The sequence below is a fragment of the Nerophis ophidion genome, linkage group LG19 (assembly GCF_033978795.1).
Source record: "Nerophis ophidion isolate RoL-2023_Sa linkage group LG19, RoL_Noph_v1.0, whole genome shotgun sequence".
Lineage (NCBI taxonomy): Eukaryota > Metazoa > Chordata > Actinopteri > Syngnathiformes > Syngnathidae > Nerophis > Nerophis ophidion.
In genome coordinates, this window is record NC_084629.1 from 34,792,209 (window position 1) to 34,817,973 (window position 25,765).

Genomic DNA, 25,765 nt, shown 5'->3' on the forward strand with positions numbered 1-25,765 from the left:
GTGTTTTTTCTGTTGTCTCGCCCAATGCCCAAACCCAGGTCGCCATGCATAAAAGGCGAGCATGCTGACTACAGAGCTAAATGCCTGTTCTCAAAGTTGTCAGGGAAGAAGGTTTAAAGTCTAAACTCACCTGTTGCCCATCGGTAGCTTGTAAGACTTTGCTCCAGCAGCGAGGGCAGTGATCTGATTGCCCATACAGATTCCAAACACCGGCTCGGGGCGATCGCTCTGCAAAACCTACACAAATAAAATGGAAAAATTCAGAAGTTATTCGCTTGGTTTTGCTCAAAGAAGTTAAAAATAATCTTAGCCTGTTTCCCATTTACAGGGCTCGAATTTAACCCACTCTTTATAGGTAGGTCTTTATTGTCATTGCAACAAGTACAACAAAACGTTTTCAGCACAAACCTGTTCAAGATTAGACAAACAGTGTACAGGGTTACAGAACAAGAACGCTGATGGGTCGCCATAAGGCGCCCCGTAAAAGATGGGGAAAAAGGTAAATGCTAGGGAAGGTTGAGTAAAAAAATACAATCCAGACTGGGCTCCTAAGGGGGCCCAGTTCGGAGTGCGAAAAAACCTCCATAGCAAAGCACATATACATATTACAACATACATCTCAAGATATCTAGCAAGGTAGTTCAAGGTGGTAGGTCGCAGCTCTCAGGTGCTGACCATCCATTCATCACCCCTACGGGATTTGCGTCGAGGGCATTTGATTGGGGGACAGGTGGGTGTGTGTGGCGTATATTTTTTGTGGATGTGTGTGTGTATAAGCCCATGGTGTGTCTCTGTTCCGCGGCCTTGATGTATTTGCCGTCGCTAGTCCAAAGTTCACAACAACAGGTGTGTGTCCATGAGAGACAAAAAAGGGAGTTTGTTGTGTCTTTGCTTGCTGTGATCTCCGGGAGAGTCTCTAAGCCAGGGAAACAATCCAAGTTAAAAAGATTTGTATGCGAGTGAAAATAAAATGTGCTTTTCACTCTACATCGTCTATGACTGGTCCTCAAAAACTGCGGTGTACACAGTCCGATGTAATCCACAGTTCTTCCCGCATCCTCCAATAATTTGTGGAAGCTTTGGGGTACTTTGAAGACTGCCAGCAACTTCCAATTTGTCGACAAACCAGAGCAACGCTTACTCCAATCAGCAGATGTCCCGTTGTCATAATTCCGAATAGGTGGAGATTTTCACGTCCTGGACAGAAAAAGGTCGCCAGGCACGCGGCACTCCTTCTCCCAAGAGTCCGTCATGTGTCCAGCAACAACTGCTTCGTCACGACAGCAGGTTCCCCCAAACCAAAGATCGTGTCAATTTTGTTGAAGCCAGTTAAATAGTTCCAAAATTTACCAACATTTGCGGCAAAAACTTTCCGTGACCGCCGGTTTCACTTTTTACTTGTTCAAAGGACGGGGGATAAAATGTTCAACGGCATAATGATAACTCGCGATTAAATTCCAGACGGTTCATACAGTCACCCCGTTATTTAGTAATGCATTTTTGGGAACACGAAGTCAGGCGCATGCGTACTAGCGATGTTTGGCTTATTTATCATGGCGGTAGTGTTGTGTCGTTCGCGAACGATTCGTTCAAACGAACGAATCGTTTAAGTGAACATACTGAACCGAATCACTTCATGAACTGATTCGTTCCTTCCTCAGTTCAGTTGAGCTCCGCCGCGACCATGCCGGTATGAGTGGAACTGGCGCAAATCACGTGAATCACGTTCGCGAACGTACTGACACAGAGAACTGACTGTGTCGCAACGTGAATCATGTGATTCACGTTCGCGAACGTACTGACGCAGAGAAATGACTGTGTCGTAACGTGAATCACGTTCGTGTATACGTACTGACGCAAAGAACTGACTGTGTCGCGACGTGAATCACATTTGCGAATGTACTGACGCAGAGAACTGACTGTGTCGTAACGTGAATCACGTGATTCACGTTCGTGTATACGTACTGACGCAAAGAACTGACTGTGTCGCGACGTGAATCACATTTGCGAACGTAGTGACGCAGGGAACTGACTGTGTCGCGACGTGAATCATGTGAATCACGTTCGCGAACGTACTGACGCAGAGAACTGACTGTTTTGCGACGCGAATCACGTTCGCAAACGTACTGACGCAGGGAACTGTGTCGCGACGTGAATTTCGTGAATCACGTTCACGAACGTACTGAACCAGGGAACTGACTGTCGCGACGTGAATTTCGTGAATCACGTTCGCGAACGTCCTGACGCAGGGAACTGACTGTCGCGACGTGAATTTTGTGAATCACGTTCGCGAACGTACTGACGCAGAGAACTGACTGTTTTGCGACGCGAATCACGTTCGCAAACGTACTGACGCAGGGAACTGTGTCGCGACGTGAATTTCGTGAATCACGTTCACGAACGTACTGAACCAGGGAACTGACTGTCGCGACGTGAATTTCGTGAATCACGTTCGCGAACGTACTGACAGAGAACTGACTGTGTCGCAACGTGAATCACGTGATTCACGTTCGCGAACGTACTGACACAGAACTGACTGTGTCGCAACGTGAATCACGTGATTCACGTTCGTGTATACGTACTGACGCAAAGAACTGACTGTGTCGCGACGTGAATCACGTTTGCGAACGTAGTGACGCAGGGAACTGACTGTCACGACGTGAATCACGTTCGCGAACGTACTGACGCAGAGAACTGACTGTTTTGCGACGCGAATCACGTTCGCAAACGTACTGACGCAGGGAACTGTGTCGCGACGTGAATTTTGTGAATCACGTTCGCGAACGTACTGACGCAGGGAACTGACTGTGTCACGACGTGAATCATGTGAATCACGTTCGCGAACGTACTGACGCAGAGAACCGACTGTTTTTCGACGCGAATCACGTTCGCAAACGTACTGACGCAGGGAACTGACTGTCGCGACGTGAATTTTGTGAATCACGTTCGCGAACTTACTGACGCTGGGAACTGTGTCGCAACGTGAATTTCGTGAATCACGTTCGCGAACGTACGCAGGGAACTGACTGTCGCGACATGAATTTCATGAATAACGTTCGCGAACATACTGACGCAGAGAACTGACTGTTTTGCGACGCGAATCACGTTCGCAAACGTACTGACGCAGGGAACTGACTGTCGCAACGTGAATTTCATGAATCACGTTCGCGAACGTACTGACACAGAACTGACTGTCGCGACATGAGTCACGTGAATCACGTTCGCGAACGTACTGACGCAGAGAACTGACTGTGTTGCGGAGGATGACGTCACATTGAGGATCTCGTTCAGTCACTGTGCATTCATTGAGTGCTGATGGCTTGTGTCGTTCGCCAAATGACACACAGCGAGATCTGCCGCTGGCGAAGCTGTTACATACTGACTCGTGATTCGCTGACCTGCACACATTTTTGTATTCTATTTTTCGTATCGTGTTTATTATATACCGCTTTTAGAGTGATCATAATTGTTTAAAAAAAAAAATTTAAAAAAAACACATTGGATGTGATATAAAGAGTGATTTTTATTACATGTATGTTTTGTTAGAAACATTACATGTTAAAATAATAAAATGTAATGTGAAAAAGAAAACTTGTAACACATTTTAGAATCGTTGTTCCTATCTTGTCAAGTCCACTATTAATTGTTAAAATAAATGTAATGTAGAAAATAATTGCATTTCAAACACATTTAAGAATATATTTCAATGTTGTCGTCGAGACAAATGTTAAAATGTAGAAATATTACCATTTGTAAATGTGTATGTAATTTACACCACTTTAAAAAACGTATTTATTTTGTTTTCAGTTCCATTTTAAAATGTCATGGACACCTCATTGAGAGGACACAAAAAAAGAAGAAGGAATAAAAAAAGAAAATAATATTTGTTATCAGATTCACACAAACCGAGATCTGCCGCTGGGGAAGCTGTTACTGACTGACTAATGATTCGCCGACCTGCACACAGAACTGCTGCTGCAGAAGTGATTCGGTGAACGAATCTTTTGAACGAATCAATTTAAGGAACTGATTCTAGTGATTCAGTACGGTCAAAAGAACTGCCGATCCCAACACTACATGGCTGTCCAACTACGTTAATCTTCCTTAGTCAACACACCTACATGCCACACTAAGGGTGGCCGTAAAAACAACGCCAACACTGTCAGAAACCTCTGCCATATAGTGAGACCACACTAAACAAAAGTTAAACACATTTTGGGGGAATATTTGCACCGCAACACAACAGAACTCATTCCCAGAATTCCTTGCAGCACCAACTCTTTCAGGACGCTGCAGTCATTTCCCCTTACTTCCCGCCGTGTTTAAGAGCGCACTGCTGTGTTTGGATGGAGACAGGTGTGGACACTATTTGAGATACTAAAAGTATACAGCGAAGGAGAAAAACTATATGATGTTTTCATGTTGACAATTCAGCGTCCATCAGCTGCTGTTACTGAGAGTTAATGAGATGAGGAAAGACGGGTTCTCTTAGTTGTTGGCCTACTGTTGTACTGAACCACAAGGGGGCGTTGGAGAAGAACATCTTGTTTATTAGACTTCATCTTCATTAGCCAAACTGCTTTGTGTTTTATTTTGACATCAAAAAGTATGTTTGGTTTTTTTACATTGTGTTTTTTCATGTCACAAAGTAACACTTTGAAAAACATTTGACACATTTCGTTAAAGTTTTATTGTGTATCGTTAATTCCTCTACAACATTTTTGCCCAAACTCTTAATGGATCTGGCCCGATACAGCATTGGTGTCAAACTCCGGCCCGCGGACCAAATTTGGCCCGCCGTGTAATTTCATTTGGCCCTTGAGGCAATATGAAATTAACAGAGCTGGCCCGCCGGTATTATACAGCGGCACTGCCGCTGTAACACCGCATTCACCGATAATACTCATACTTGCCAACCCTCCCGATTTTCCCAGACTCCCAAATTTCAGTGCCCCTCCCGAAAATCTCCCGGGGCAACCATTCTTCCGAATTTCTCCCGATTTCCACCACGACAATTTTGGGAGCGTGCCTTATTGGCACTGCCTTTAGCGTCCTCTACAACCTGTCGTCACGTCCGCTTTTCCTACATAGAAATAGCGTGCCAACCCAGTCACATAATATACGCGGCTTTTACACACACAAGTGAATGCAAGGCACACTTGTTCAACAGCCATACAGGTCACACTGAGGGTGGTCGTATAAACAACTTTAACACTGTTACAAATATGCACCACACTGTGAACCCAAACCAAACAAGAATAAACATTTCGGGAGAAAATATGCACCGTAACACAACAGAACAAATACCCAGAACCCCTTGCAGCACTAACTCTTCAGGGACGCTAAAATATACACCCCCCCAGCAATAATTAACATTTTACTCATGCACTTTCTCTTGCTACTTCAAGGCTTGAATGTTTGATTCATTCATTATTGTTATTTTCAAACGTATTAGCCTGTGGAAAAATTGTATTTTGATATTTACCTCAGAGGGCTGCAAATAGAAAAGAGGCATTCAATTTCTATTTAACTTGTATTTGACATGCCATTGATATTTTTATTATTATTATTATTATTATTATTATTATTAATTAAAACTCGATTTTACATGTCGCTATAAAGTTATATAAGCCTTGCTTGTTCAATATTCAATGCAAAACTTGTTTGGGTCCCTATTAAAAGGTTAATTTGTTCAACCTTGGCCAGTTTTAAATTTTGGCCCACTCTATTTGAGTTTGACACCACTGCGATACAGCATCCACATGTACATAACTTAAAAAATTCAAACAATCAATCAATGTTTATTTGTATAGCCCCAAATCACAAATGTCTCAAAGGACTGCACAAATCATTACGACTACAACATCCTCGGAAGAACCCACAAAAGGGCAAGGAAAACTCACACCCAGTGGGCAGGGAGAATTCACATCCAGTGGGACGCCAGTGACAATGCTGACTATGAGAAACCTTGGAGAGGACCTCAGATGTGGGCAACCCCCCCCCTCTAATTAAATATTCGCTCTATCAAAAAAGATAAAAATAGAGAAAGGCATCATGAAATGACAAAAAGTTGACAAGATTATATTAATAATGAATTAAAAAAAACGGTATATGTATGCATGCATGCTTTTGGAGAATGCGTCGGACTTTAGACGCCTTGGTCCTCCTTTGTCTAGCGCTGGAATCAATATTGTTTGTACGTACTCCTTTGTGTTAATCATCAATTTCAGTCCCCCCATTATTTATACAGCCTGAGAATAAACGGAGGACTCTTCCCTAAAAAAGGAGAGACCCAATATTGAAAAATAAACAATTTTTTTAGGGCTGCAATTATTTGATTGTTCCACGATTCGATATCGATTCTTGGGGTCACGATTCGATTCAAAATTCATTTTATTTGTCAATTTAACACGATTCTCTATTCAAAAACGATTTTTTTCCCTGTTTAAAAGGATTCTCTATTGATTCAATACATAGCAGTTCAGCAGGATCTACCAGTCTGCTGACATGCAAGCGGAGTAATAGATTTTTGTAAAAAGCTTTTATAATTGTAAAGGACAATGTTTTATCAACTGATTGCAATAATGTCAATTTGTTTTAACTATTAAACGAACCAAAAATATGAATTATTTTATCTTTGTGAAAACATTGGACACAGTGTGTTGTCAAGCTTATGAGATGCGATGCAAGTGTAAGCCACTGTGACACTATTCTTTTTTTATAAATGTCTAATGATAATGTCAGTGAGGGATTTTTAATGACTGCTGTGCTGAAATTATAACTAACATTGATACTGTTGATATTCCTTTTTTCTGTCTTACTTTTGGTTTGCTGTGTCGTGTTTGTGTCTCCTCTCAATTGCAGTTTATTGCAGTTCTGAGTGTTGCTGGGTCAGGTTTGGTTTTGGAATTGGATTGCATTGTTATGGTATTGCTGTGTTTTGTTGGATTGATAAAAAAATAAATAATTTAAAAAAAAACATTTTTTTAAATGACAATAGATTCAGAATCACAACGTGAGAATCGCGATTCAAATTCGAATCGATTTTTTCTCACACCCCTATTAAGTACTGTGACCACTAGGTTTTGCAATATATTGCAAAAGCAAATTTTCTTACCTCCTGGTACCTGCTGATCTGTATTTGGGATCTGCATAAGTCCTGAAAAATTATTATGGGACACTCATCCTCCCCTGTTTCCTTCTAACTTATATCTGTCAGTAAACTCGCCATGAAAGCACTAAAACATACCGGTGGAGTGAGTTTACATTATTTGTCCAAGGAACTTTAGGTATTATAGAGTACTGGTCGGACGGTTTCTTCCATGGGACACATTTCCGGCGTTGTTGCACTAGTGAGCCACGGATGGGAAGATGCTGCTCCGTTATTGATTGAAATAAAGTCTGAACGTCATTGAAGCAGTTAGCTCCATCTTTTGACATTCTTCCACTCCCGTCCTTACACGCTACACCGCTACAACAAAGATGACAGGGAGAAGACGCTGACGAAGGTGAGCTACGTAAATAAGACCGCCCACAAAACGCCTCATCCCGAACAGACAGTCAGAAAGCGGCTTGAAGATGATCTGTAAAACATCTATTCAACATCTTGACCACATGGAAGTGTTTTCAATTTGGAAAAAAAGAATAGTAATATGACCCCTTTAATGCGCCTTATTATCCGGTGCGCCTTTTGTATGAAAATAAACCTGACTTGCTTATCGGGTCGGAATAAAACTGGACTTACTGAAGAGAACTGGGGAAAAACTAGTGAGCATCCTGGATGATGCCAGTCACCCTCTGCATACCGTTATCAGTAGCCAGAGAAGCCTGTTCAGTGCTTGACTGCTTCATCCCAAGTGCAGGACGAATAGACTAAAAAACTCCTTTGTCCCACACGCCATTAGACTCTACAACTCCTCTCTGGGGGGGAGGGGGGTACTAGGATGACAGGGGATGCAAAACAATAACAGTAGTGACCATGTTATGAAAAAGTATTGCACTGCCTTGTTTCTCTTGTTATATTCTTATTTTACTGTTATATTTGTATTCTCATTATTGCTTTTTATTGTTAATCTTATTATAATATTGTTCTATTTTGTTTCCATTTATACCCCAATTCTTTACTTTTTAAATTTGATCTCATCTCTCCACTGCTGCTGGAATTAAAAATGTTCCTGAGGGAACTTTCCTGAAGGAATCAATAAAGTACTATCTATCTATCTATCTATCTATCTATCTATCACCAATCCGCCTTTCAATCCAGTGTGCCCTATGGTCCAGAAAATATGGTAATCATTAGAGATGATAAATGCTTTAAAATGTAATATCGGAAATTATCGGTGTTGGTTTCAAAAAGTAAAACTACTGACTTTTTAAAAACGCCGCTGTACGGAGCTGTACGTATTCGGTAAAACACGGACGTAGGGCATACTTAATTTCAGTGCCCCTCCCGAAGATCTCCCGGGGTAACCATTCTCCCTAATTTCTCCACATTTCCACCCGAACAACAGTATTGGGGGTGTGCCTTAAAAGCACTGCCTATAGCGTCCTCTACAACCTGTCGCCACGTACGCTTTATCTCCATACAAACAGTGTGCCAGCCTAGTCACATAATATTTGCGGTTTTTACACTCACACAAATGAATACTCTGCATACTTGGTCAACAGCAATACAGGTCACACTGAGGGTGGCCGTATAAACAACTTTAACACTAAAATATGCGCCACACCTTGAACCCACACCAAACAAAAATGACAAAAATTTCGGGAAAACATCCGCACCGTAGCACAACAGAACAAATATCCAGAACCCCTTGCAGCACTAACTCTTCCGGGACACTACAACCCCCCGCCGTCTCAAATTCCAAGATGCTGTTTTGAGGCATGTTAAATAAAACAATGCACTTTGTGACTTCAATAATAAATGGCAGTGACATGTTGGCACTTTTTTCCATAACTGGAGTTCAAGTTGTTCTCTTATTTTGGAAGACCTTGTTTTTGATTGATTGAAACTTGTATTAGTAGATTGCCCAGTACGGTACATATTCCGTACAATTGACCACTAAATGGTAACACCGGAATACGTTTTTCAACTTGTTTAAGTCGGGGTACACGTTAAACAAGTCATGGTAAAATTACATCAAAATTAGGCATAATAATAATGTGTTAATTCCACTACTGTCAATATCAGTATCTGTTGAAATCGGAATCGGTAATTAAGAATTGGACAAAAAAGCCATTATCGGACATCTCTAGTAATTATACAAAATAAAAGATAGTATTAAATATACAATAAGATGTTTTTTCTATTAAAACTAATCTTGAAAATGGTCAAATCGAGTCAATACAGTATCGCAAAGGTACTTCAGACAACAAAATAAGCCCAGGCAGTCTTAAAACCTACCAAAATTTGAGCTTTTGCCTCGAAAGGTTTTTTTACAGTCATTTCCTAAAATAGGTGGACCAATGTCAGGCTGAAGAATTATTTCTACAAACAATTTATTTAAAAAGGTACAGTGAAGTCCATAAATGACGTAAAGAGAAATAAACAAATTGGGGTCTCTTCCTACCTTGCGGACATTCTGGATGAGCGTCTGAGCGAGAGACGGATCCCCTGGTCCATTGGAGATGAACAGACCGTCGTAGTTCAGACTCAGCAAGTCCTGGTCCCAAGGCACCAAGTGGACCTCTGCACCTCGCTAGCACATAAACTTCATTTTATCTGTCGTTTATTCCAGACTCGTGGTATTTGCTACCGACTTACACAAATGATTAAAAAGGTCATATTTAAGCATTTGACATACATGAACAACAAATAACTAACCCATTAAAAAGAAGTCTGATTTTATGTAGCAAATCGAAAACTTTTTATAGTAAAAATTATTTTACATGAATGAGCCTCACCTTAACGAGCAGGCGAATAATGTTGTGCTTTATTCCGCAATCAACTGCCACCACTTTGACAGGATTTCCCCTCCCGAAAACTTGAGTTCCCTGTGGGAGAACCATAACATTAAGAATGGGTTCATAAAAATAAATAAAAATAAAAAATACAATAATTAGAGCAGTTAAAAATAAACTGGCACTTTTTGGGCAAACTTACCTAGCCTTCAAAATCTTTATGTAAGACGATAACACACATTTCTCTTTATGCATTCAAAACTGTAAATAAATGCTCGCAAAAGTCAGGTAACAATGGCGCTAATGAGTGTGGCTATTTCGCCTATGTGGCGCTTTAAAATCATCCAAAATCCTCCGTCAAGGTTTTATATACATTCAGTATATATGTAGTATCTAGTAACATTCATAATAACATGTAATATTTACATTTTTTGAACATGTTGCAAGTATATATGTAGTATCTAGTAACACTCGTAATAAATCAATCAATCAATCAATCAATGTTTACTTATATAGCCCTAAATCACTAGTGTCTCAAAGGGCTGCACAAACCACTACGACATCCTCGGTAGGCCCACATAAGGGCAAGGAAAACTCACAGCCAGTGGGACATCGGTGACAATAATGACCCAGTGGGACGTCGGTGACAATGATGACTATGAGAACCTTGGAGAGGAGGAAAGCAATGGATGTCGAGCGGGTCTAACATGATACTGTGAAAGTTCAATCCATAATGGATCCAACACAGTCGCGAGAGTCCAGTCCTAAGCGGATCCAACACAGCAGCGAGAGTCCCGTTCACAGCGGAGCCAGCAGGAAACCATCCCAAGCGGAGGCGGATCAGCAGCGCAGAGATGTCCCCAGCCGATACACAGGCGAGCAGTACATGGCCACCGGATCGGACCGGACTCCCTCCACAGAGGAGAGTGGGACATAGAAGAAAAGGAAAATAAACGGCAGATCAACTGGTCTAAAAAGGGAGTCTATTTAAAAGCTAGAGTATACAAATGAATTTTAAGGGGAGACTTAAATGCTTCTACTGAGGTGGCATCTCGAACTGTTACCGGGAGGGCATTCCAGAGTACTGGAGCCCGAAATGAAAAAGCTCTACAGCCCGCAGACTTTTTTTGGGCTTTGGGAATCACTAATAAGCCGGAGTCCTTTGAACGCAGATTCAAAGAAATAAAAATGGGACCCATTGCCTCCCTGCTTAGCACTCAGCATCAAGAGTAGGAAATGGGGTTTATGTCACTCAAAATTATTCCCGGGCACGGCTACCGCTGCTGCTCACTGCTCCCCTCACCTCCCAGGGGGTGATCAAGGGTGATGGGTCAAATGCAGAGAATATTTTAACCACACCTAGTGTGTGTGTGTGTGTGTGTGTGTGAGACAATCATTGGTAAGAAAAAATGAGATATTTACATATTTTGATCATGCTGTAAGTATACATGTAGTATCTAGTAACATTCATAACAACATGTAATATGTACATATTTTTATTATTAATTTCACGGACACATCCAAACGCTCACTTTCTCAACAACAACAAGACTACTAATCATGGCAGACTTGATGGGAGACAAAGACTACTTTGGGGTAAATGATGATCCAGAAACTTCCATGTTTGATCTTGAATATGAGGAGGGTGATCTACAAGTTTTAGAAGCTGTGTGCTAAACAGATGCAGCTAAACATCATGTAGCAGTATTGGTATGTGTTGAACAAGATATACAGACATAATAAACAATCACTTACTATACAATGTCTGCTCTCACCGGGATAAAGGCCAATGGGATGTTTATATCTTCCCCTTTACATCAACAATTCATCATAATCCTCACAAAGGGTTAAAAAAACTTTTCCTGTCTTCTTGCTATCCGTGGGTCTAAGTTAGATGTCAAAGTTAAAATCCCCTTGTTCACCCACTGGGAGGTGAGGGGAGCAGTGAGCAGCAGCGGTAGCCGGGCTTGGGAATCATTTGGTGATTTAACCCCTAATTCCAACCCTTGATGCGGAGTGCCAAGCAGCGAGGCAACGGGTCCCATTTTTATAGTATTTGGTATGACTCGGCCAGGGTTTGAACTCACGACCTTCCAATCTCAGGGCGGACACTGAGCAGGTCAAGTTGACCAACTTGTGGGTTTATGTCCTACTATCCACGTGAGAGGCATGATTTACAATCTACATATAACTTTCACCAACTCAGAAGTGATGCAGCAGCTCAATAGTTAGCTCTCTGTGGTCAAGGCGCCGCTAGAAGCAGTGTCAGAATAACTGTATGTAAGTTATCACAAAACTTTGTGTTTCCATGAATTCCCAGCCAGAGTACAAGAGCTGCCTTTGATCCTACCAAGCAAAAGACTTGTAAAACTCCATTGAGTACGATAGGAGGAGACAGGAGGAGTTGAGTTTCTTTTTAATCTATTGTGATCCACAGGAAAATCTTATCCTGACCCGAGATCTACAAAGCAGAGAGAAAGCAAACCTGATCTAGCTCAAGGCATCTGTTTGTTGAACTGTTTTGTGACCGAAGGCAATAGCGGTTTACGACCCCCCCATCCCTTTAGAAACAACTGTTGCTATGTAATCAGGGAGAGTCCAAATAAGAGGTGGCGTAAGAATTCTCTTGCCAGAGCGTGGTGGTGGATTGTATAGAGAGTTCAGCCCAGACGTTTCTCAATGAGCTAAAATGAATTCTGTCTGTTTAATTCCTTACTTCTTGTCTGTTTAATAGACGTCATCGGGGTTTTGAACCTGACAAGTAGTTCTTCTGTGTTGGCGATCATAATAATATTGCTAATGCTTGTTAATATTCAGGTCAGGACATGTAAATAGAGTATTGTCGGCACTTTTTTATTTTATTTTTTGGAGGGTTTAATGGAGTATTTTCATTAGCTTAATTGTTAGCCACCTCGTGTTTACCATGTTTTGCAATTTAGAATGCATAAAAAAAGAAAAATGCATGTTCTTGTCTGATATAAGAATGGCGAATGATAGAAGACGTTGCAAAAAAAGTGCAGTTCCCCTTTATGGAAAAACTTGTGTTACTTTTGTGGACACATCTGCCACCAGGTTAGTCCGGTTGGGATCTGACATCTCAACAGGTTGCCCGTCAAACTCAATCTTCCCCAGAACAGTGCCCTGAGGAGAAAGGTCAAACATGAGTGGTCCATCAAGTCAAGTGTGAGCTGACGATCTTATTTCTTGCACCTTGTCTCTGATGATTTTAGTCAACATCCTGGTGTCGATCCCAAAGAGCGCAGGAACCTTGAAATAAGTACAGTCCACTTTGAAAACCAGCAGAACCTCAGAGTCCAGACTCGGCAGTGTACCCACCTTCTCCTCTTGTAGCCACTGACCCAGGGACTTGACAGAGTTCCAGTGGCTGTACTCCTGACTGTAGTCCTGAACCAGGAGACCAGATACCTTCAGACACAGAAGCACAATTTAAGCGTCACTAATGTGAGCGTTAAAATTCAAAAATGACTATTTAGCACTAATGCAGGGGTGTCAAACTCAAATACAGAGTGGGCCAAAATTTAAAACTGAAAAAAGCCGCGGGCCAAGGTTGAACAAATTAACCTTTTAATAGGCACCCAAACAAGTTTTGCAATGAATATTGAACAAGCAAGGCTTAAATAGGGCAGCACGGTGGACCAGGGGTTAGTGCATCTGCCTCACAATACCAAGGTCCTGAGTAATCCTGGGTTCAATCCCGGGCTCGGGATCTTTCTGCGTGGAGTTTGCATGTTCTCCCCGAGACTGCGTGGGTTCCCTCCGGGTACTCGGGCTTCCTCCCATGGAACAGGCAGAGCTTATATAACGTAATAGTGCAAAATCAACTTTCAAAAAACAAACGAAAAAACATCAGTGGTATATTAAATAAAACGTAATTAATGCCTCTTTTCTATTTGCAGCCTTCTGAGGTAAATATCAACATTAACTTTTTCCGCAGGCTAATAAATTCGAAAATAAAATAAAAATTAGGTGGGCGGGGTTTGGTGGTAGCGGGGGGTGTATATTGTAGCATTCCGGAAGAGTTAGTGCTGCAAGGGGTTCCTGGGTATTTGTTCTGTTGTGTTTATGTTGTGTTACGGTGCGGGTGTTCTCCCAAAATGCGTTTTTTCATTCTTGTTTGGAGTGGGTTCACAGTGTGGCGCATATTTGTAACAATGTTAAAGTTGTTTATATGGCCACCCTCAGTGTGACCTGTATGGCTGTTGACCAAGTATGTGTGTGTGAAAGCCGCATATTTTACGTGACTTGGCCAGCACGCTGTTTATATGGAGGAAAAAAGGACGTGAGGGCATGTTGTAGAGGACACTGCCTTTAAGGCACGCTCCCAATATTGTTGTCCGGGTGGAAATCGGGAGAATGGTTGCCCAGGGAGATTTTCGGGAAGGGCACTAAACTTCGGGAGTCTCCCGGGAAAATCGGGAGGGTTGGCAAGTGGGAGAGTGGCCGTGCGCGACCCGAGTGTCCCTGGTTCAAATCCCACCTAGTACCAACCTCGTCACGTCCGTTGTGTCCTGAGCAAGACACTTCACCCTTGCTCCTGATGGGTGCTGGTTGGCGCCTTGCATGGCAGCTCCCTCCATCAGTGTGTGAATGTGTGTGTGAATGGGTAAATGTGGAAGTAATGTCAAAGCGCTTTGAGTTCCTTAAAGGTAGAAAAGCGCTATACAAGTACAACCCATTTATCATTTATTTATTAGCGGTGAATGTGGTGTTACTGGCGGGCCAGCTGTAATGTTAATTTGATATCGCCTTAAGGTCCAAATGAAATTAAACGGCGGGCCAGAGTTTGACACCCATGCACTAATGGATTAAACACTAAATGGCAACCTTTTTAATGAAATATTCATGTCACAATCGTGGCAATTCATGCAAATTCAACCGTTTACAGATTATATAGCTCAGACCTCGGTCCTTGGCCCTGCACTCTTCAGCATCTACATGCTGCCGCTAGGTGACATCATACGCAAATACGGTATTAGCTTTCACTGTTATGCTGATGACACCCAACTCTACATGCCCCTAAAGCTGACCAACACGCCGGATTGTAGTCAGCTGGAGGCGTGTCTTAATGAAATTAAACAACGCCAAAAAAACGGAAATGCTGATTATCGGTCCTGCTAGACACCGAACTCTATTTAATAATACAACTCTAACATTTGACAACCAAACAATTAAACAAGGCGACACGGTAAAGAATCTGGGTATTATCTTCAACCCAACTCTCTCCTTTGAGGCACACATTAAAAGCGTTACTAAAACGGCCTTCTTTCATCTCCGTAATATCGCTAAAATTCGCTCCATTCTGTCCACTAAAGACGCTGAGATCATTATCCATGCGTTTGTTACGTCTCGCCTCGACTACTGTAACGTATTATTTTCGGGTCTCCCCATGTCTAGCATTAAAAGATTACAGTTGGTACAAAATGCGGCTGCTAGACTTTTGACAAGAACAACAAAGTTTGATCACATTACGCCTGTACTGGCTCACCTGCACTGGCTTCCTGTGCACTTAAGATGTGACTTTAAGGTTTTACTACTTACGTATAAAATAATACACGGTCTAGCTCCATTCTATCTTGCCGATTGTATTGTACCATATGTCCCGGCAAGAAATCTGCGTTCAAAGGACTCCGGCTTATTAGTGATTCCCAAAGCCCAAAAAAAGTCTGCGGGCTATAGAGCGTTTTCCGTTCGGGCTCCAGTACTCTGGAATGCCCTCCCGGTAACAGTTCGAGATGCCACCTCAGTAGAAGCATTTAAGTCTCACCTTAAAACTCATTTGTATACTCTAGCCTTTAAATAGACTCCCTTTTTAGACCAGTTGATCTGCCGTTTATTTTCTTTTTCTTCTATGTCCCACTCTCGCTTGTGGAGGGGGTCCGGTCCGATCCGGTGGCCATGTACTGCTCGCCTGTGTATCGGCTGGGGACATCTCTGCGCTGCTGATCCGCCTCCGTTTGGGATGGTTTCCTGCTGGCTCCGCTGTGAACGGGACTCTCGCTGCTGTGTTGGATCCGCTTTGGACTGGACTCTCGCGACTGTGTTGGATCCATTGTGGATTGAACTTTCACAGTATCATGTTAGACCCGCTCGACATCCATTGCTTTCCTCCTCTCCAAGGTTCTCATAGTCATCATTGTCACCGACGTCCCACTGGGTGTGAGTTTTCCTTGCCCTTATGTGGGCCTACCGAGGATGTCGTGGTGGTTTGTGCAGCCCTTTGAGACACTAGTGATTTAGGGCTATATAAGTAAACATTGATTGATTGATTGAGACCTACTTCCTCTTCCTGCCTACACCGCTTTGCCTTCTGGGTAATGTAGTATATATTTGTTTGTCTATTTAACCTTTATCTGGGGTACAGACATTTGGAATGTGTGTTTATTAAAGTGCAAGCTTTTTATACTAATTGTGCAACCTTTTACCCTACAGTCATTTAAGCTGGTATGTGACATACTGTTAGCATGCGAATAATAAAGTGCTAACTCTTTAAAGGCCTACTGAAACCCACTACTACAGACCACACAGTCTGATAGTTTATATATCAGAGATGAAATATTAACATTGCAACACATGCCAATACGGCCTTTTTAGTTCACTAAATTGCAATTTTAAATTTCCCGCGAGTTTCTTGTTGAAAACGTTGCGGAATGATGAAGCGTAAGCGTGACGTCACGGACTGTAAGGAAATATTAGCGCTGCACCAAACACGTCTAAAAGTAGTCTCTGTTCATGGCATAATTACACAGTATTTTGGACATCTGTGTTGCTGAATCTTTTGCAATTGTTCATTTAATAATGGAGACTATAAAGAAGAATGCGGTTGGTGGAAAGCGGTGGATTGCAGCTGTGTTTAGCACCGAGACACAGCCGGTGTTTGTTTGTTTGTTGTGAAGCGGAGCGGTCAAGCGAATATGTTTTCTCTACCTCAACCAGCATGTTTTTCGATGGGGAAATTGTGATATAAATCTTACCGGAGACATCAATGGATTATTCGTCATCCTGCAGCAGTTGTTTAAAAGGCAGCTGTGAGCTTGGCTCCTCGGTTTCTCTCTGAGACACTGCGTGTTCACCGCAGCCATCCGACCTCAAAGTATGTCTTTACAATCTTTAAATTCTCACTAAAACACTATTAAAACAATAAGCAGATAAGGTATCTTCCAGAATTATCCTAGTAAGTGTGTCTAATATCTGAATCGCTCACAATTTTAATCGCCTTTTTTTTTTTTTTTTTACTTTTTTCCAGTTCTTCGCTATCAATATCCTCAGCCACGAATCTTTCATCCTAGCTCAAATTATGGGGAAATTGTCGTTTTCTCGGTCCGAATAGCACTTTTTGTTGGAGGCTCCCAGTATAAACAATGTGAGGATCCCTCACACGGGTGACGTCATCGTCTGCGACTTCCGGTACAGGCGAGGCTTTTTTATTAGCGACCAAAACTTGCGAACTTTATCGTCGATGTTCTCTACTAAATACTTGCAGCAAAAATATGGCAATATCTCAAAATGATCAAGTATGACAGAAAGAATGGACCTGCTATCCCCGTTTAAATAAGAAAATCTAATTTCAGTAGGCCTTTAAGCTAATTTTACCCCAATTCCCCAGCCGTACGCCTTAGAGCAGGGGTCACAAACACGCGGCCCGCAATTGGCCTGTGAGACGTAATTTTGCGGCCCGCACCTTAATATGAAAATTTAATGTTAGTGCGGCCCGCGAGTTTTATATTAATGGCACTTGACAGTGTCATACTTGCCAACCCTCCCGATTTTTCCGGGACACTCCTGAATTAGTCCCTGCCGTGATGGCACTGCCTCTAGCGTCCTCTACAACCTGTACTAACAGCGTGCCAGCTCAGTCACATGTTGTATTTGGCTTCTGTGGACACAAGCGAATGCCCTGCATACTTGGTCAACAACCATACAGATTCCAACTGAGGGTGGCCGTATAAACAACCAACTGTTACAAATAAGCGTCTTACTGTCAACCCACACCAAACAAGAATGACAAACACATTTCGGGAGAACATCCGCACCGTAACACAACATAAACACAACAGAACAAATACCCATCCCCCTTGCAGCACTAACTCTTCCGGGACGCTACAACATACAACCCCCTGCAACCACCAAACCCCGTTGGCTCCAGACAGACTATTTTTGTTATTTGGCTACTAAAGTGTCATATTTGCACAGAGAAAGTTGCGGTGAACAAGGAATACAATTTGAAACGTCATTATACAACAAGACATGCTGAGGAGTATGCAAAATACATTCGGCAGGGTCCTTGAGGGTGCATATTTGGGTTACAAATTTTAAAACCAGTCTACTGAGACATCAAGATTTCTTCAAGATAGCAACCGAAAGCGAGCTACATGGTGAGTGAGAAGGTCGCTAGGGCGGGAAAGCCATTCAAAGAAGGTGAATTCATTAAAAAGCGCATGTTAGATTTTTTTTTTTAGGAAATCTTTTCTTGCGGCCCTGCCTCACCCAGTTTCTGCATCCAGTGGCCCCCAGGTAAATTGAGTTTGAAACCCCTGCCATAGTCATATAACTTATGCAACACAAGCTAACTGCTAGCATGCTAATGTTAGCTTGCTAACATTAACATGCTAACTTCTTCAGCTTGTTTTGCAACTGTTACACCAGGGTCATATATAACTTGGTATGTGACATTCGTTAACTGTTAGCATGCAAGCTATAGCATGCTGGTAAGCTAACTTAAGCCTGCTAAGTTTTTCATCTCATTTTAAACTTTTTCCTCTATTTTCGCAACCATACACCTTTGAGTCATATAAGTGTATCAAATAGTACAGGGTAGAACTGGGCGATATGGCCTTTTAATATCTCAATATTTTCGGGCCATATCGCGATACACGATATATATCTGGATATTTTGCCTTAGCCCTGAATGAACACTTGATGCATATAATCACAGCAGTATGATGATTCTATGTGTCTGCATTAAAACATTCTTCTTCATACAGCTGAATTTCCCCCCAGGGATCAATAAAGTACATTCTATTCTATTCTATTAATACATGCTCATTTTAAACTTTCATGCAGAAAGGGAAATCACAACTAAGTCAATTGACCAAAAGTGTATTTATTAAACCGTTATTAGGCAGCGGCACAAACGTTCATGTCATTTCCAAAACAGAAAGTGCAAGATTGTCAGAGGCATTTTTAAACAAGCTATTAGTGCACTTTTGTGCATGATGTCACTAAGATAACATATCAAAACAACACTAAAATAAAGTGCACTTTTTGTACAGAACGCCACTACAATAGATTTAAAAAAAAATAAAGTGCACTTTTGTGCATGATGTCACACAAGATATTTCAATAAGTGTCAAATTAAAATCAGTTGCATAATAGGAAATCAAATAGTGTATGTCCTTTGAAATGTGGTAGGTTCCTGCAGACATTATCTCCTTCTGTTGACTATTTTTTTCATACGGTGTTGATCTGGAAATGTATGTCTCTGCATTTTGATGGTGTGGGCGTGTGGCACCGAACGGAGATGTTGAATGCGGAGTAAGCACTCTTCATTCTCAAGTGGGAGACTTTTCAAATGATGCTGCATATTTGCAGTAATGCTACTTTTGGGTAGCAATGCTTGTGGCCAACACTTGACAAATTAAAGTTGTTTATTCGACATATTCTCGCTTGAAGCCAAACCACCGCCAGACGATGGACCCCCTGCTGTTTTTCTTGGGAGTTAAGTCTTCCTTCATTTGTTACCAGATTCGCACCTTCTTTCTCTCGTATTACCACTCGCACGGCTTCGCTAGCATCACAGCTAACAGTACCCATGCAGCTACCTCTCTGCTGGGCGAGGGCGTATACCAGGGGTGTCAAACTCATTTTAGATCGAGGGCCACATGGAGAAAAATCTACTCCCGAGTGGGCCGAACTGGTAAAATCACGGCACGATAACTTTAAAATAAAGACACCTTCAGATTGTTTTCCGTGTTTAAAAATAGAAGAAGCACATTCTGAAAACGGACAAATCATAATGTTTTTTTTTTTTACACCTACATGTTGCGGTTAATAGTATTCTATCTTTACTTGTCGTTATCTATATTTTCTGAATGAATGAAAAAACCCCGCCTCCCCCAACCACCTCAAATGACACACGGAGGGTAGTGGGGGTGTATAATGTAGCCCGGAAGAGTTAGGGATGCATGGGATTTTGGGTATTTGTTCTGTTGTGTTTATGTTGCGTTACAGTGCGGATGTTCTCCCGAAATGTGTCCGTCATTCTTGTTTGGTGTGGGTTCTCAGTGTGACGCATATTAGTAAGAGTGTTGAAGTTGTTTATATCACAACCCTCAGTGTAACCTGTATGGCTGTTGAACAAGTATGCCTTGCAGTCGCTTGCGCGTTGAGTCAGCAGCCGCATACTAAATGTGGCCGGCTGGCACTCAGATAGCATAGTATTAAAGGGGGCACGACGACATGGTCGAGAGGACATTTAAGGCATTGCCATCACAGCACACCCTCAATATTGTTGTCCTGGTGAAAATCGGAGAATGTTATACTGGGGAGATTTCTGAGAGAGGCACTGACCCCTGATCTACAGAAATACAAAGAATTGCTATTGCAACATCCAGTAGACACATGTAGAAGAGCGTTTTCTTTCATCCAAAACTATCAGGTTAATTTGTACACTTAGCAAACTTATACTCCAATATCACGATAGTCTTTTTCTATATCACACAGAGACAAACCTGCGATATATCCCGTATATCGATATATCGCCCAGCCCTAGTTCAGGGTGTCCCAAGTCACCGCACAGTATTATGTAAGGAGGAGTTTTGTCCCTCCAGAGTTGGCGTAGGGCTGTGACGTAAGAGGTCTATGAGTGTGGATTGTTGAAGGCATGTGGAGATAAAATTAAAAAACTGGTGGGGACCAGACCAGCTCTAATGTCTCCCGTTTATTATCTTATTAGATTAGTACACAGTATATGCGAACCCAGGACACTTGGCTACATAAGTTAAAGTACCAATGATTGTCACACACACTAGGTGTGGTGAAATGTGTTCTCTGCATTTGACCCATCCCCTTGATCACCCCCTGGGAAGTGAGGGGAGCAATGAGCAGCAGCGGTGGCCACGCTCAGGAATCATTTTAGTGATTTAACCCCCAATTCCAACCCATGATGCAGAGTGCCAAGCTGGGAGGTAACGGGTCCCATTTTTTTAGTCTTATGTATGACTCGACCGGGGTTTGAACTCAACCTACCGATCTCAGGGCGGACACTCAAACCACTAAGCCACTGAGCAGGTTGGTATACCTTAGGATATGAAACATGCAGACGTTTGCACACATGCTAAAGTTTTAGACTGGCTGTGTAGCTCATTTTGTTCAGTTAGACCTAGAACTCCTGGATTCAGAGACTCGGCACCATCTTCAAAGTACGGCGGATCCGAAGTCCAGGGTACAGGTAGAAGGGCCCATCCAAATTTACGCATGAATTTTCTAGTTAACAATGCTGGCCTACAAAGGCAAAATTTACATGACAGACATGTTGAAGTGTGATGATAATCTCCCATTGTCTCTCATTTACCAACAAAACTGAGCGCTATAGAACACAATCCAGTCCACAAATGGTCTTAACGTGCGGGGGTTAAAGTGTTGGAACATACCATAAATTCCAGACTATAAACCGCTACATTTTTCCTACACTTTGAACCGTGTGGCTTATAATTAGAAATGTGTCTTTGCTAACGACCATAATGTTTTGCGTTTGATCGTTTTTCATTAACCCAAGCAGAGACGTTGAAATAGTGTGGTATTGTTTGTGCTATGGCGCCAATATTTGGACGAGTTCGCTCTATGCAATCACTGCCAGATGAACGTCAGTTTAAAGCGTTGAACAGAAAGTAGAAGTGCCGTTCCGTCTAATCGTCCATACCGTTTTTACTGGTATGGATTCTTCATCACTCCCAAGCAACTTTGGTAAGTTTTACAACATAACTAAAACTATTCATACTTACTAAACCGTCCCATGTCTGATGTCTGTAGGAGTGTTTTCATGTACGTGCTATCCTAATGTAATCCAGCTAAGGTCGTTAACATTAGCCAAAGTTTATGTGTGTCTTTTTTAGTATTAATAACTTAAAATGGCATTTTTGTATTGTTTCAGTTCCACAAATTCATCAGTAAATTCACCAAAAACGTCACGGTGGAGTTGTTGAGTCTGTTATTTATTTAAAAGGGACACTGCACAGAAACATTACGCTCAAAGACAGATATGTTCTGTACCAGATTATAGCTAAATTGCTCATTTCCATCTGCAGTCCCTGGCTACCTAAATTAAAAGGGATACAAAAATCATGCAATAAAATGACGATAAAATCATACCATATCACGTAATCAAATTAAGAAAAGTCACAAAATGCCCTTTCATGGACACATAATATACAATACAACCACACCTCATTTACATCATCACACAAAGACAATACATGCTCTTGTTCACATCTGTCATGTCGAACATTTATGCGGCAAAAGTGTTGCTACAAAAAGTAGCAGCACTGCTAATGTAGCATCATTTGAAAAGTCACCCACTAGAGAATGAAGAGTGCTTGAAACTGTGCATGTCAACATCTCCGTTTGGTGCCACACCCACAAAATGCCGAAGCAACCATTTCCAAATCAACAATGCATGAAAAAAATAGTAAACAGGAGATAACGTCCGCAGGAACCTACCACATAGCGAAGGACATATACTATTTGATATGCAGCTCATTTATATGTGGCAAAAGCGTACAAAAAGTAGCAGCTCTACTTATGCAGCATCATTTGAAAAGTCACCCGCTAGAGAATGAAGAGTGCTTGAAACTTGAACCTACCGCAGAACGAAGGACATACACTATTTGAGTTCCTATTTGTACAGGGTGTACCCCGCCTTCCGCCCGATTGTAGCTGAGATAGGCGCCAGCGCCCCCCGCGACCCCAAAAGGGAATAAGCGGTAGAAAATGGATGGACTTATTGAAATATCTTGTGTGAAATCATGCACAAAAGTGCACTTTGTTTTTAAATATTGTAGTGGCGTTCTGTACAAAAATTACACTTTAATTTAGTGTTGTTTTGATATGTCATCTTAGTGACATCGTGTACTAATGGCTCTTTTTAAAATGTGACAATCTTGCACTGTTTTGGAAATGACATGAATGTTTGTGTCACTGCTTAATAACTGTTTAATAATAATAATCTAAGAAGGACAGCTCCAGACTTGAGAAACTGATCAGGCGGGCGGGTTCTACAATGGGAATGAAACTGGACTCACTGGTGACGGTGGCAGAGAAGAGGACTGTTGACAAACTAGTGAGCATCCTGCCAGTCACCCTCTGCATGGCGTTATCAGTAGCCAGAGGAGCCTGTTCAGTGCTAGACTGCTTCATCTCAAGTGCAGGACTAATAGACTCAAAAACTCCTTTGTCCCACACGCCATTAGACTGTACAACTCCTCTCTGGGGTGGGAGGCGGGGGGTACTAGGATGACGGGGAATGCAAAACAATAACAGAGCAATACGTTTTCATAACATGGTCACTACTGCCTACTTTGTCTTGTTATATTCTTATTTTACTGTTATATTTTTATTCCCATTGTTGCTTTTATTCTTATTGTAATATTTCTCTATTTTGTTTCCATCTAAACTCCCATTATTTACTTTTTTTTAAATTGATCTCAACTCTGTACACTGCTGCTGGAATTGTAATTTTCCTGAAGGCACTTTCCTGAAGGAATCAATAAAGTACTATCTATCTATCTAGCTAATAAATACACTTTTGCTAAATTGACTTAGTTACGATTTCCCTCTCTGCGTGAAAGTTTAAAAGTAGCATATATTAATACAGTATGAATAAGAATGTTTTAATGTAGATACATAGAATCATCATACTGCTGTGATTATATGCATCAAGTGTTCCTTCAAGGCTAAGGCAAAATATGGAGATATATATCGTGCATCGTGACATGGCCTAAAAATATCGAGATATTAATGAAAGACCATATAAGTCTGCGGCTTATAGTCCGGTGTGGCTTGTATATGGAAAAAATGTTTCCTTTTAAAATGTAATGGGTGTGGCTTATATACCAGTGTGCTCTATAGTTCGGAAAATATGGTAAGTTCCTAAATTGAGGTTCTACTATATTTATTTTAAAGTTACCGTTAACACTTAAAAGACTGATAAAAATGTTAATTACAAGTTGATTCAACGGTAGGAAAGAAATAGCATCAAAACATTGCAGTTCTTTTCCAGAGGTTTCAAAAAGAGTAACAACAAGGTGAATATTTAACACGAGACATACCTGGATCCGATCCGACTCCACATGTTTCCTAAGACCAAGTTCATCCAGCTCCTGCGTGTTCGGTACCCCGTAGTTTCCAACAATAGGGTAGGTCAACGTCAGGATCTGACCCCTGTAGCTGGGGTCTGTCAAGGCCTCGGGATATCTAGAGACGGAGGACGAGACCATTGGAAGGTTGCATCGTGGTGAAGCAGAACAACTTATTGCTCGACACCCGGAGGGCTGACCTACCCGACCAGGCCGGTATTGAAGACCAGTTCTCCAGCGACAGAAGTATGGTCACCAAAGGAAAACCCCTTCATCTTGGTGCCATCTTCCAAGATCAAGTGGGCCGTCTGGGCCTGGAGATTATTAGAAACGAGTCCGTATCACCAAGGGTTACAGATAGATAGTGGTATCAGCGGGGGCGGTCAGACCTGTGATCAGTCAATGTGAACGTACCAACTCATCTTCACGTCATTGTCCTTTTTGCTCTATTGACCACTGCACAGACGAGTTATGTAAGTATTTGTTTGTTTTTAGTTCATCGTTAATCTTATTTGAATAACGAGAGCACTGTCTACCAAGCCAAATTCCTTGTGTGTTAAACGAGGGGGGACAGGTCGTGACTGTGCGCTTACGCGCCAAACGGCAGCTCAGAGTTCCCACCCTTTTTGGATTCACTCGAGGGAGTACTGGAGAGTGCTCCCCCGGGTGATTCCCTCATTCTACTGAGGGACTTAAAACGCACATATCGGCAACGACAGTGAAACCTGGAGAGGCGTGATTGGAAAGAATGGCCGCCCGGATCTGAACCTGAGTGGTGTTTTGTTATTGGACTTTTGTGCTCGTCACAGATTGTCCATAAAAAACACCATGTTCAAACATAAGGGTGTCCATATGTGCACTTGGCACCAGGAAACCCTAGGCCGCAGCTCCATGATCGACTTTGTAGTTGTGTCATCGGATTTGCGGTCTCATGTTTTGGACACTCGGGTGAAGAGAGGGACAGAGCTTTCTACATAGTTAAAAGGTGGTAATCGGTAAACCACAACCAAACCTGGCAGGCACAAACGCATTTTGAAGGTCTGCTGGGAACGCCTAGCAGAGTGTCCTGTCAGAGTTTCAATTCCCGCCTCTGAAAGAACTTTGAACATGTCACAAAGGAGGCGCTGGACATTGAGCCCGAGTGGACGATTTTCCGTACCTCTATTGTCGAGGCAGGAAATTGGAGCTGTGGCCGCAAGGTGGTTGGTTCCTATCGTGGCGGTAATCCTAGAACCCGCCGGTGGATACCAGAGATGAGGGATGCCGTCAAACTGAAGAAAGAGTCCTATCTGGTTCTTATAGCTCATAGGACTCCGGAGGCAGTAGACCGGTACCGACATGCCAAGCGAAGCGGTGTGCAGCTTCGGCGGTCACGAGAAGCCATGGAAAACGACTTGCGGATGGCTTCGAAGAAATTCTGGACCACCATCCACCGCATCAGGAAGGGAAACAGTGCAATGTCAGCACCGTGTATGATGGGGATGGTGTTCTGCTGA

At 42.2% G+C, this 25,765-nt stretch overlaps 1 protein-coding gene across 1 annotated transcript in view; it reads right to left on the minus strand.

Moving 5' to 3' along the window:
* cps1 (carbamoyl-phosphate synthase 1, mitochondrial) overlaps positions 1 to 25,765 on the minus strand; it is a 170,002-nt gene that overhangs the window by 138,685 nt on the left and 5,552 nt on the right. Inside the window, exons 2-9 of the mRNA XM_061879865.1 lie at positions 24,474 to 24,583; positions 24,243 to 24,387; positions 13,237 to 13,326; positions 13,111 to 13,167; positions 12,949 to 13,041; positions 9,904 to 9,993; positions 9,570 to 9,698; positions 131 to 237 (exon numbers count right to left, since the gene is read on the minus strand). Coding sequence (XP_061735849.1) covers positions 131 to 237; positions 9,570 to 9,698; positions 9,904 to 9,993; positions 12,949 to 13,041; positions 13,111 to 13,167; positions 13,237 to 13,326; positions 24,243 to 24,387; positions 24,474 to 24,583 — 821 coding nt within the window. The remainder of the gene's footprint in view (positions 1 to 130; positions 238 to 9,569; positions 9,699 to 9,903; positions 9,994 to 12,948; positions 13,042 to 13,110; positions 13,168 to 13,236; positions 13,327 to 24,242; positions 24,388 to 24,473; positions 24,584 to 25,765) is intronic.